This window comes from Euphorbia lathyris, chromosome 2 (genome assembly GCF_963576675.1).
Source record: "Euphorbia lathyris chromosome 2, ddEupLath1.1, whole genome shotgun sequence".
NCBI classification, from domain to species: Eukaryota; Viridiplantae; Streptophyta; class Magnoliopsida; order Malpighiales; family Euphorbiaceae; genus Euphorbia; species Euphorbia lathyris.
The window spans coordinates 37,090,179-37,103,225 of NC_088911.1; the positions used below are offsets into that span (position 1 = coordinate 37,090,179).

General features: G+C 33.8%; 1 protein-coding gene across 2 annotated transcripts; it reads left to right on the plus strand.

Moving 5' to 3' along the window:
- The first annotated feature begins 2,767 nt into the window (after positions 1 to 2,767).
- Positions 2,768 to 10,724, plus strand: LOC136217799 (uncharacterized). 2 transcript variants are annotated; one of them, XM_066004456.1, is made up of 5 exons: positions 2,768 to 3,213; positions 5,080 to 5,165; positions 6,150 to 6,385; positions 6,558 to 7,380; positions 8,262 to 10,724. In XM_066004456.1, the coding sequence occupies exons 3-5, from the start codon at positions 6,152 to 6,154 to the stop codon at positions 10,457 to 10,459; spliced, it is 3,255 nt and encodes a 1,084-aa protein (XP_065860528.1). In that variant the 5' UTR covers positions 2,768 to 3,213; positions 5,080 to 5,165; positions 6,150 to 6,151; the 3' UTR covers positions 10,460 to 10,724. The 2 variants fall into 2 exon arrangements, with proteins under 2 accessions (XP_065860528.1, XP_065860529.1); XM_066004457.1 differs by lacking the exon at positions 2,768 to 3,213 and adding an exon at positions 4,362 to 4,721.
- The last annotated feature ends 2,323 nt before the right edge of the window (positions 10,725 to 13,047 follow it).

The window sequence follows — 13,047 nt, forward strand, 5'->3', positions numbered from 1 at the left end:
ATGTGTTTATTTTTCGTAATTGTAAAGTAATTTTTTTTCCCTAAAATTGATAAGTTGAATCCATTTGAGAAATAATTTATCAAACTGTCTTCTCGGTCATAAACCTTGTCATCTATACTTCACATGTGTGTCAATTTATTAGTAACAAATCACAAAACGTTAGGGGTATTTTTGCATCTTAACCATAAAAAAAGAGAAGAAGATAAAAGGGTGTTTGGTTGTTCACTTTTTACTTTGTGTTTGTTTTTTTATTTTAAAAATAGAATTTTAGATGTTTGATTAAATATATTTGGTTTATCTTTTATAATTGAAAAGCAGTTTTATCATTTTTAATTAGTAAACAGTAAACCGTAATAATAAATAACAGGTAATTCATGAGGGTGGGCAATTGAGTAGGTATGACTGAAAACAAAGAATTTTTACAATCTGCCAAATTCTGAAAATTGCTGCCAATCAATTCATCTCTCTCTCCCTCCATTATTTATTTATTTACTTCTACCCCTCAAACCTAAATCAGTCTCTTTCGCTTCTGATATATCTAATTTCATACTCATTTTCAAAAAAATCAAATAATTTATTATTTTGGTGCCTATACATACTTTTATCTTTTACTAAAATAAAGTATATCTGGATGAATTATTTTATTATTTTGTCATAAGATTTTATTACTTCTATAAATGGCTTCAATTAATCAGTTACTCTAAATAATTTATCTCTTAAATAAGATGGATTGAATTGCCTAAAAAGAACTTAATAAAATATTAAAAGATTGAGTGTCAGTTTGTTTTGATTATTTATAATTCTTTTTGTTTTTTAATTCTAAACCTGTAATAAAAATATTTGGTAAAATTTAGAAAAAGATGTTTTTAGCAAAAAAAAAAAAAAAAAAATCAACTAACATTTATTACCGTAAATAAGAACATATAAATTAAACGGGCCATGAAGAACTGTTATGTTCGGTTCTACTTTTTATAACATCTTTATTTTATCACTTTGAAAATAATAATTTTTTTTATTTATAATAGAAAATGATAGCGGTTTTAAAAGGAAAATCAACTAATTTTTACGAACTTATAACGACAATAAATAGTAAATAACTGATAACAATAACAAACAATAACTATGGATGATTTAATCAAATATACCCAAAATAAAATTTGAATAGTTGGTAGTTTTTTAAAATTAATTGACTGTCTAATTTCATTTTTGAAACTGCTATTTGTCTTTCAATTCTAAACCGTAAATGACAAGTGTTTGGTAAGAATTAAAATAACTATTTTACTAATATCTACTATCTATCAGTAACAGCTAAATCAAATGGACCTATTAGTAGGGATGTAATCTAGTCGAGCTGGGTTTAACCTTCTCATGCTCGACTCAATGAAAAATGCCAAAATCGATTCATTAAGAAAATTGTTTTATCACGAGCAGCTCGTTTAATTAGTCATGAATTGTTCTTGAGCATTTCTTTAATTCCGTTCATAAACTTTACTCGAGAACAACTCATTAATTATGTTAATAAGTTACGTAATTTTGAAACCTACAAAATTAAAGTTTCACATAAAATTATACAGTTTTACAATTTTTTTCTTTTATAGAAATATTATTATTAAAAAATAATCGAGGCTCATCGCATGGTAAATAACCTGTCAATCATAATATCCAAGAATCCATTAAATGGATTCGAGTTCCCATAATTGCTTATCCAAAACATATCCTCTATCCCACACCTACCCGCTTTAGGAAGGTTTCTAGCTGTTCACTATCACGAGGCTGTTCGTGAACATTATAATTAAATTTATTCATAAATCTATCATCGATTCCGTTATCGAGTTTTAGAGTCAAGTTTCGCCATACTCAAACTCAGTTTATTTACGAATCGAACCTGAAAAATCAGAGTTCGACTTATTTATAGATCGAATCGAATACAGTTAAACATTTATCAAGCCGAATATTACCGACTCGGTCCATTTACAACCGTGATTAGTAGGCATCTTTATTTAGGCATTTAATAGGGGGAATGAATTATGATTCTTGACTTGAAGCTCTGAAAAGTTATCTTCTGTTTTAAACACAAACATAACATTCATCTCTTTCCCTTTTCTACTTTTACCTATTTTCAGCTTACTCGCATTTACCCTCCCTTGGTAAATAGATAACTTTATCTTCTTACATTTCAGGACCTCCAATTTAATTTTTCTTAAAATCTACTCCACTTTTTAACAAATTAGGACTTTATTTATTACTAATAAAATCCACTAAACATTCCAATTGAGATCCTTGGTGGTGAATAAGCACGTGGCAAGCTTTGAATATGTTCTTTTTTATTTGTTCAATAAACAATAATGTTATAAAGTAAGGGTAATTTAGGGATTTCCAATCAATGAAGCAGAAGGATCAGCCAATTAAAATAAAAAGAAAAACAGAAGCAAATCTTGTAATTGTAAAAAACCTAGATGGCCATTTATTATCTGACCCAAACCTCATCCTTCATGGGACCCACTTTTTGTCTCCTGTATTACTCTTCTTAACCCAAACTTTAATCACTTCTTTAATTAGAAAATTATACTTATTTATTTTACTAATCCTTTTTATTTTCATATATTAACAAATTATTATTTAGAATAAAAATAAAAATATATAAATGGAAATAAAAAGGAAATGAAAATAAAAAAAAAGAGAGAGAAGGGGGAAGAAGAGAAAAAGCAGAGAATAAAAAGAGACCGGATGTTGACAAATTTCATGTCACTGTTCTTAGAAGGTCGTTTGTTTGTGTAAAGATTTTCTTATCTGGGATCTCTCTCTTTCTCTCTCTCTCTCTAGGATAAATAAAAATGCTATCTTTCTCTCTCTATACTTAAAAAAATCCATATCATTTTTTTTAGAGAGAGAAAGGAGAGTGGCCCAGCAGATCGAAATCTCCTTCTTTTGTTCAATTCTGGAGACGATCTAAGCTCCTTTAATGGAGTTACAATAGAAAGAACTCACCTTTTTTTTTTTTTTTACTGCTGTTTTTCCCCCTTTCTTTTTATAATAGGCTTTATCTCTCGCTTTCTTTCTGCTTCTGTATATGTAAGTTGTTGACAGTGCCAGTCTTCGCGATTCCCTTTCTTCAAATTTTGGTCTCTGATGTGGAGGCCAACTGTTGAATGATTGAATCCATTTGGGGATTCTTCAGGAGAAGAAGAAGAGATAAGAGGATGTGGGTCTAAGGTAATATTATTTATTTATTTACTATGTAGGTAGGTAATTTGATTTGATTTTTCTTAAACAATTTGGTTAATTGGGTTTTAACTTATTGGGTGATTTGTTTATTACTCAACTCCTGTTTGAGGTCCCCAAATTGTATGGTTGATAGCTTGTCTAGTTCTCTTACATTTTTTCCCCTTTGCTTATACAGTTTTGTTCATGGATTTGTTTTGATTTGATGCTCAATCTGAATTCATGGGGTGAGCTGTGGGTTCAATTACTTATTTTTTACATATATGTCAGTTCAGATTGTGGCTGAAAGGGATCTGTTGTATTGAATTTTTGTCTCAATTAAGTTTATCTTCTTGTTTACCCATTATAATAAGTCGATCACTAGAAGGGAATTCACTTGAATTTTCCTTATTGATTGTAGAGTTCATTTTTGATATGTGAGGCTTGGTTACTAAATGCAATCTTTATGCCTTCCCCTTGAAATTCTATCTATGTTTAGAACTTCCTCGGAATTAAATCATTCAGTAATATCATGATTTATGTTTTCTTACTACGTCTCAATTCTATATTTGTTATGAAAAACTGCCTTACTTAAGCAATCTAGTTCTTGTACTTGCATTTTTGAGTTGGATGGATGTGCAGAGGCTGGTTGTGGGGTTGAATTTAGTGGAGAATACAGTCCGGATTGGACTAGAAATTGTCATCAGATCAGTTTGGGCTCAGCATCCACATTGGACTAGGACTAAGTCTTGGACTAGCAGTCCGTTTGGACCTTGGTTTTCTAGTTAATCTAAGATTAGGTTATAAGAGTTAGATAAGGATTTGTCTCCTTGAGATAGTCAAACACTTGATGTATATATATAGGGGAGTCATTAATGTTAAGAAGTAGTTGTAAGTATTTCCAATATATTATTCTAATAGAATTCAATAGGATTACCTATGTGGGGAGGTTGTTCTGGTTCCTTTTATAATTTTACTAGTCAATCTGCCTCGTTCTATCTGGTAGGCAGACGGGTATTTGTTGGGTTCATTCCATACCAGCGGAAATTGGAGAGATAAGATAAAAAGCTGAGAGATTTTTTTTTTTCTTCACAGTTGAATTACAGGTTAGAAGGAAGCCGATATTCGCACTTGGATTTAAATTCTTTGTTCACATGCAATCGATAAATAGTTTCTTAAATAGCTGAGTTAAAGAGAACTCGAGTTACTACTCTATGATCAGCTGAGTTTAAGACTTAATGGGTGATACATTAGTAACAGAAAAAGTGTTTATTAATAATCAACGACTTTTGTCTTTGTTCTAAAGCTTGAACCATGAAACAGTTAAGAGCTTATGGAGGTTCTTAAGTTTCCGTCTCGACAATTAGGGCATGTGTGGGAAATGTATCTAGATGTTCATCTTCATTGCACACCCAGTTCGTCCATTTGAACCTCTTCACTTAGGAAACTCAAAGATATCATAAATGTTGCTGAGAAACCATGTGCTCTCTTTGCAATCTTCAAGCACACACGCATTAATGGTTAGTAATTGGTGGTCTGCTAAAATTTGTTCTTGTTAAATATCTTTATCCTTGTTTCTGTGAGTTTCCGCGGTCCTTTTTCACTTTCTATAACTGCGTGCTTTTTAAGTTTCAATTTCCTTTGTATATACAGAAGGGTGGGGACTGAGGGTAGTTTTGTATGCACTCTTTTGGATCTTAGAGTCTTAAAGTGGGATGTGCAACCCTCTTTGGAATTTTACCTTTGATCTCTGCATAGCATTTCATGAGTAATGTCATGAAGTTTCTACTAATTTAAGCTTCGTCTCTTTAATATCGTATGCCAATTAAGCTTTGGATCTAGGAACTTTTTATTGATTGGTGGTGCTTAATTTCACAGATCATGCTGAACCCTTACCAGCTGGAGTTCTTGTTTCGAAATCTGTTTGAACTCCACGCCTACTTATATTCTTACAATATCATCAGGTATTTATCATCATGAATCTATCTCCTGCTTGCGAGGTCTCATATATATTATGAAGTACTGTCTATATATGTAAATCTAGGAATTCTAATCGAAATATTGGTATCATATGAAACATATGATCTTTATAACAAAGTGAAAGAATATAAAAGTATGCTGGCAGACTTCCTCTTCGTAGATCGTTTTTATTAATAAGTCGTGGTATTCTTTCTCCTACATGTCTTTAACTCTCAGAAAGATTATGTACTTGGCAGTAAAGGTTTTTGTAACCTTGAAAGAAAGTATATGATCATGAAATATGTAAATTGCAATATTTTGTGCTTATGAAAGTAGATTCCTTATGACTTTTGCCTGGTGAAAAAGAATATAGAGAAGGCAAAAAAAAAAAGGGCTTGTACAAGAGAAACATGATATAAATTTTTTTAGCAAATCTTGAGAAACATGATATAAATTTCTTCAATGTTTACCATATAATTCTAAGCTGATACCGCCTCGTTCTGTTTATCTGAACATGTCATTGCTAGCTTTTTTTGGTACTTCCAAAAATTTAACATTTCAGTATGGTTTTTGAGGTAAATATTAATTTTTCATTTAAAATGAGTTTGGTGGATCATTGAGTTTTTCAAACTCCTGCCCCTTTTATTGTGCAAAGTTCTTTTTTCTGCTTGAGAGTACCTTCTCAGCTTTATTTTTTTCTTAAATCTTCTGTAATAGTTTAATAATCTGGATATAAAGTGTTTGTTAATTGTTACAACTGATGAAACAGCTTTTGATTAATGGATTCTGTTTATCACACTGTGATTATTTAGGGGACTGGGATCCTGGAATTTCTGGTTATGATGCTTTATAATCTTACATTTGTCATGATTGTCAAAGGCACCACTTGGTCGATAACTCATGCTCATCAATTTCTTTTCATGCTCATCAATAATTGTTCTATTTGAAAGCTTTTCTGTTGTTTTTCATATTTTTACGTGGTTTATCAGGAATGGGAACAAAGGTACAGTTTGAAAGCTGCTTCCCGGGATATTTTTCAATGAGGGATCTTAATGAGGATTCTAACAGTTGTAGCTGGCCCCTTTACTATGGAGATAGAACCTTTACAAATGGACAATACTACAATGGATTTTTGCCAAGGACCATTCCGGATGTCTATTCAGGTTATGACAAGGATGTAGTAAAGCGGACCATGCTGGAGCATGAGGCTATTTTCAAGAATCAGGTATTTTCGACACCAAATTCCTTTTCTAATCTGTGAAACTTGATGTACTGTTCCCTTAATATCCTTTTCATGTGATCTGAATTTGGTCGATAACTCATGATCAACTTGAGCTAATGTGTGATTGCTGGACAACTAAATATTAATTTTATCTTGTTCTTTTTTATTTATCTAGCTGTGCGAGCTTCACCGCCTCTACAGAATACAGAGGGACCTAATGGATGAAGCTAAGAGGAAAGAATTAAATAAAAATAGAATGCCTGTTGAGACATCTTTGTCTTCAAGCCCCTTAGCATCCCAAATTACATCTGAAGATGCTCGGAAATGGCATATCCCGGGATTCCCTTTGGGTAACTCTGTTTGTGCGGGACCTTCCACCTCAGGCATTGAAGACATGCATTCTCCATTGAGTTCTATGAAAGGAAGCAGCATACAAGCTAGTCCTTTGCTACCCCAAAGTGTGGGTACTTCAAAGGATGTGGAGGTATTGGAGTCTAGACCTACGAAGGTGCGGAGAAAGATGTTTGATCTTCATCTTCCTGCTGACGAGTACATTGATACTGAAGTAGGAGAACAACAATTGGATGAAAATGTGTGCGGTATTTCTAGTTATCTGCCTGATAGAAATAGAAACCATATGGTTGCACATGAAAGTGGAATAGATCTGCTTATAGGCAGTGGCGGAAAGAATAATTGCAAAGGGGATGCATTACGAACTGAATCATGTTTGAAAAGCAAAAATAATTTGGCTGACTTGAATGAACCCATTGATGTTGAAGATACAAATACATCTTCAAATGATCATCTGGGCTGCACCTCCTCACATTATGAGATTGAAGAACTTGAATTAGCTGCTAAACCTAAGTCAGACTTTCTTGGTTTCCCTCAACAAGTTTTAGTGAACTCTCATAATGACACATGTAATGGGGCTCTCGATGATCCATATTGGTCGAATAAAGATAACAGAAAACCGTGGTTTCCCCATACGCTTGACTCAGGTATTTTCTCTTCTATTTTTTTTTTTTTTTTAAGTTGTCATCTATAGTCTGGATTTAATTTAAGTTCTTCGCTATCCCATGTTCATCAAGTCAGCAAATCTCATTTACAGATATCTTTCTTTAGCAAGTGCTAAGTGTTTTCTGTTCTCATATGAACTGTGTGGACTAGGGTTGCAAATAAACCAATCTGGCATTTAATTTGGTTAGTTTCGACTTGAGATTTTACTTTCTTATTCAATGAGCATAGCCGAATGATGAGCCGTGTTAAATTTTCTTCAATAAATTAAATTCTGATTACAAATAGTTCATAAATTTATGTAAAAATACATAAATCTTTTTAATATATTCATCCAAGTTGTTCTTATTATTTATTACAATATAAGTAGTGATTATATTTAAGAGAAGGCATATAAATGAATTTAACAATCAAGTCTAAATAGTAAATAACTGTCTGGAAAAATCTGAAGCTCGAATTGCCTTGATTGTCAAAATTACTGTGAATTGTTTATTTACATAAAGAAATGAGCTTTTGGATGAGCCCTTACCAAGACAAGTCACTGAGTTCATGAACGGCTTGATTTCTTGCAGCCCCTGTGTAGAGCTGATAGTGTTGAAAAGATTATAGAACTTAGATTTCAGAATTCACAAATGGTCGGAAGTAGTATTTTAATATTTATAAAACATACCATTTGTTAGTCCTTGTATGATTACTATTCTTGTATGACAGCTTATGGACATAGTAGTACTAATATATGATATTTATACTCGATTTGGAAAACTGTCAGGTTACAGCATTCTGTTTCCCTTGTAGGATTAAGCATTTTGATAATGACTTACAATATTCTTTCAATCAGTCGTGATGTTCTCATATGTTGTTGCAGGGCATAGTAAAAATAACTTGACATCTGTTACTCAAGAACTTCAGCCTGAAAAGATGCCTTCATCTTCTCAGTCAATGCAGGTTTTCTCAAACAAAAACAATGAATCTCCAACTCTTTTTCTCACTAATCAAAGCAAGGAAGATCAATTGAGAGAAAGAACATTTCATGGCTCACAACTTGCTGAAAGAAAAAAGGAGAGTTCTGCTAATAGTCATCCAATGTCAGTTCTTACTTCCAATCTTCCGAGCCAGTATGCAGTTGATCCTTCTTCTGATTTGAGCAAGTCCTGGTCGCACTCTATTTCATCTTGGGAAAAGTTTAATGGTAGTTTCAACCAGAAGTCAATGTCAGTTCAAGTGCAGCCTTCTCTGAACTCATCTGCGACCTTGAGTAGAAGTTCTCAGTCATCAACTCAGAGTCATGGTATTTTCGGAGATAGGTGGAATTATAACACTAATTCTACGCCGAACCTGAGAACTCAAAGTGATGTGCCGGATAAAAATGGATTTTACCATGGCTCCTCATCAGGTTCCAAGGAATTACTGATTAGGTTTCCTGCAAGCAACTACGATTATTTGAACTGCAGTAGTGCTAGTAATGCTGCCTCTGAGCATTTCATGAATCAGAATTCAGCAAAGCTCTACAAGAGTCCAAATTGCATGGATTTGAACCATGGGAAGGAGATGAACTTGAATATAGTGCATAAAAGCAGCTCTTCAACCAAGATGACTTCACAACGATGCCTGGAGGTCATTGATTTAGAAAGGAATCATGATGACGATGTTGTTGCTTTGCCTTGGCTACGAGCCAAACCCAATTGTAAAAATGAGTCTACTTACGCAGGGGTGGATCTGAATGCTGGGGGATACAGTGGCATGAATATATTACCTGATATAAGTGAAGCCAGAAAAGTGCCTGATAAACTAGTTCAAAAGAATACAAAATCGGCTTCTTGTGCCGATGGTGTTGATGGCAGCAGGATTGGGACAAGTGACTCCTCAAGTTGCAAGAAATTTCTTGGCTTTCCCATTTTTGAAAAGTCGCATATTTCAAAGATAGAATCTTCTTCTCTTACCTCGCCTTCTGTGTTTCATCCTCGGCCTCTGGAAGTAGTAGAAAATAACAGGAAAAATAGGGTTCTTGACATTAACTTACCTTTTGATCAGGCAATTGCAGACACTGGTTCGCAGACTGCAGCAGAGGTACCGCTTCTAGAAAAGGAAACGGACACACAAGTTGCCTGTGTCAGACATCAGATTGATTTGAACTCTTGTGTAACTGAGGATGAAGCTTGTTTAACGCCTTCAGTAACAGGCTCTAATGTGAAGATTATTTCAGGAATAGATTTGGAAGCTCCTCCAGTTCCTGAAGATGAAGAGGATATTGTTCAAGTACAAGAATGTCTGCAAAAGGCTGATGCAGCAGCATCTGTACAGCCACCGCAGCAAAACATTGACAGCACGCCAGATGAATGTATCAGAATAGCAGCAGAGGCAATAGTTGCCATCTCAAGTGATAAGGACAATCATCACACGGATGCCACTTACCATCCACCCGAAGCTTCTATGACAGACCCGCTTCATTGGTTTGTGGACTTAATTTCCTCTTTTGGAGAGGATCTAGAGAACAAATACGCTGCTTTGGGCGCTGAGAATTGTCAAACCAATGATCGGTCCTACTCAGAAGATTACTTCGAGTCGATGACTCTGAGGTTGAAGGAAACCAAGGAAGAAGATTACATGCCAAAGCCTTTGGTTCCAGAAAATCTTATACTTGAAGAAGTAGGTACAACTTTATTAACAACTCGAACCCGAAGAGGTCACGGAAGAAGAGGAAGGCAACGGAGGGACTTTCAAAGGGACATTCTTCCAGGCCTAACTTCTCTTTCACGACATGAAGTAACAGAAGATCTCCAGACATTTGGAGGGATGATGAGAGCAACAGGGCACTTATGGCATGCAGGATTAACACGAAGAAACTCTACGAGAAACGGGTGTGGGAGGGGAAGGAGGCGTTCATTGATAAACGCGTCTCCTGCTGCAACAGCAAGCCCACCTCCTCCTCCTTTAGTAGAGCAACTTAATAATGTTGAAGTGGGATTAGAGGATAGGAATCTAACAGGGTGGGGGAAGACAACTAGACGTCCCCGCCGGCAAAGATGCCCTCCAGGGAATCCTCCTGCTCTCCCTCTAACCTAGTATTAATTCGAGAGACACTTTGGTTATCGAATCGAGAACCAGATAGAGGGAAGGGGAGAGATTGAGTTCCATGACTGTGGGAATTGAGGTTATTTGTGGGGATTCTTTGTATATTTTTAGCCCATAATTCTGGGTCCCCTTGAATACTGTGGTTTGGGGTGGGTTACCAACTTTGTATTATTATTCATAAAAATAATGTTGCATTGCATGGTATGGTATGGTTTCTTAGATAAATATAATAGATTAATAGTTGCTTGCTTGTGTATTGACAGCGGCATGTCCATAATCCCGGTACTGGTCTGAGTCTGATAAACTGTGTAGTTCGACGGGTCAGCTTTTGCCTCCGGAACACTGGGGAAGGTAACATTTTGTAGTTATTTTAGTTGTAGATGCTAAGAATGAATGTATGTTGGTTTTTAGGTACTGGCTAGAAAGCTGAGCTATTGCCATGAAAACAATCGAAAATGACTGAAATTGAAGGAAAATAAAAAAAAAATAGGGTTTTACCGTATGCGGTAATTGAAGGAATGTTTTCTTTCTTCAGAAAAGAGATAATTGTTTCATTCATAGAAAATACAATATATCTCGAAATAAGTAATTAAAAAATTACCATTTAGAAGTACATCAGACAAGTTTGAATTTGCATCATCGATCGTAGTAAAGCATGATAGATTACAACTATCTATATAAGGAGAAATACAAGAAACTACCAAATTTATAAATCAATCAAACAATTTATTCAATAAAGAAAAATCAAAACAAAGTATAGAAAGAGTTTAGTTTTCGGTTAAAAACCGAACTCCCCAAACTTGGATGAAAAATGTTAGATTTTCTTGACGTTTAGAGTTCCGCTCCTTGTAATGAGGAAGTTTGATGAGTGAAAATATATAAGATGAAATTATTAAAACTAAGACAAGTAATGGGAGGTTGGGGCCATGTTCCTAAAAATAAGGGTTGTTTGGAGCATTGTCGTGTTTGGTGTTTGATAGCGATAATAAAGCTGTCTGTTACATTTGATTGTCTGTTTGTAGACATATATCTAAACACAAGTTTTCCTTTTCTTCTTTTCAAACATTTAAATTTAGTGTAATTAAATTAAGTAGCTGAATTATTAGCAGTAGTATTGCCTAATTATATTTTAATAAACAAAAATCAAGTAGATGAGATGACACGTTTAGAATAAGTTAAAAGTGATTTCAGTTTGAGTGGGAACTACATAAGTAGATTTGTTTTGTAAGAAAAAGTAGAGGCACGCGCGGAGAAGGTGCGCGTGGGGGAAAAAGAGAAGATCCAGCTTTTTGTAAGGAAAGTGGGTCTGCGTCAGAATTTTGTTTTCTTAAAAAAAAAGTGGTCATAGTCAAATACTTTAGATACTCTTTCATCCAATCAGATTTCTCCTAAACTCCTTTCTTTTTTTTCCCCAATTCTTTTTTTAATTTTAGAAAAACGTATCTGGTCATCATGCAAAAAGGCTCAAGCACCCAACTTTTTCTTTCTTATCTTATTATATAGTCTGTCCTTTTCTTTGCCTTTCCTCTTTCTTGTATTCTTTCCATTTCTTATCGTATAAATATTAAAATATCCATTTAGCTTTATTCTTATTCAGGAAATAATTTTAGCACTTACTTATAAAAACAGTATAATTTTAAAGTTAGGGTGCAATGCAAATTTTAAGACTAATTAATGAAAAATGAGTATTTTTCATGTATAATTTTATTGTCTAGCCATCTTTCAGTGTTTTATTTGCTAAATCACGGCAAAATCTGAAAAGAAGATACAAAAGTTTGATAACACTAAATCAAATATAAGTTTTCTCCATCTCTTTGAGTTTTTTGCATTATGTATTTCGGATAGGATTTAGGTTTTAATTTTGTTGTGATTGAGCATGAATTTAATGAGTTATATTTGGTTAGGGTTAATGAGTTATGTTTGGTTTCGAACTCGTTTGGAATGTATTTGTTTGATTTGTTCGTTTAGAAATCGAAGTAAATATTAATTGGGCGGGTTGGGTCGGGCTGAGCTTGAGAATTAAATATTTTTAGTCTGGCCCATGCAAGCATATGAGTTCTAATTTTTAGTAAGACAAATTAGACCTATATACTGAATTTTGTTCATTTTTACAATATAACCACTAAACTTTATATTAAATTACATCCATTTTTAACCTTCCACTCTTTTCAAAATCTCAACTTCTGTTACTTTCCCTATTTTATCCCTCTCTTTCACTCTATCTCTCTTCATTTCATCCCTTTCGCTATCTGTTTCTCTCTCTTGGGATTGGCTTTTCAAAGCAAAATATTTTCCTTTAATACTTTCATTTCTTCAAATTTGAACAATAGTCTTAGTTTGATTTTAAATAATGTGAACTTCAATTTCATTCCTCGGACTCGGGTTGATGTGGCAGGTTGATAATGGAAATTTTATTTGAATTTCAAAGGATCCTTAAATTCCTAATAATGTAAATTTTGCTATTTCATCTGTCCTTTTGGCCATGAAGATATAAAAAGTTTGGGATCGTGGCAAGATTATATCTACTTACTCCTAATAAGGCTAATACCATTTGCAATATTTTATTCCTATAAAAACAT

Coding starts and splice junctions, on each gene's coding strand:
- LOC136217799 (XM_066004456.1), top strand. CDS start 6,152: ATGGGAACAAAGGTACAGTTTGAAAGCTGCTTCCCGGGATATTTTTCA. Junction 6,386..6,557: donor AGGCTATTTTCAAGAATCAG/GTATTTTCGACA, acceptor TTATTTATCTAG/CTGTGCGAGCTTCACCGCCT. Junction 7,381..8,261: donor TCCCCATACGCTTGACTCAG/GTATTTTCTCTT, acceptor ATGTTGTTGCAG/GGCATAGTAAAAATAACTTG.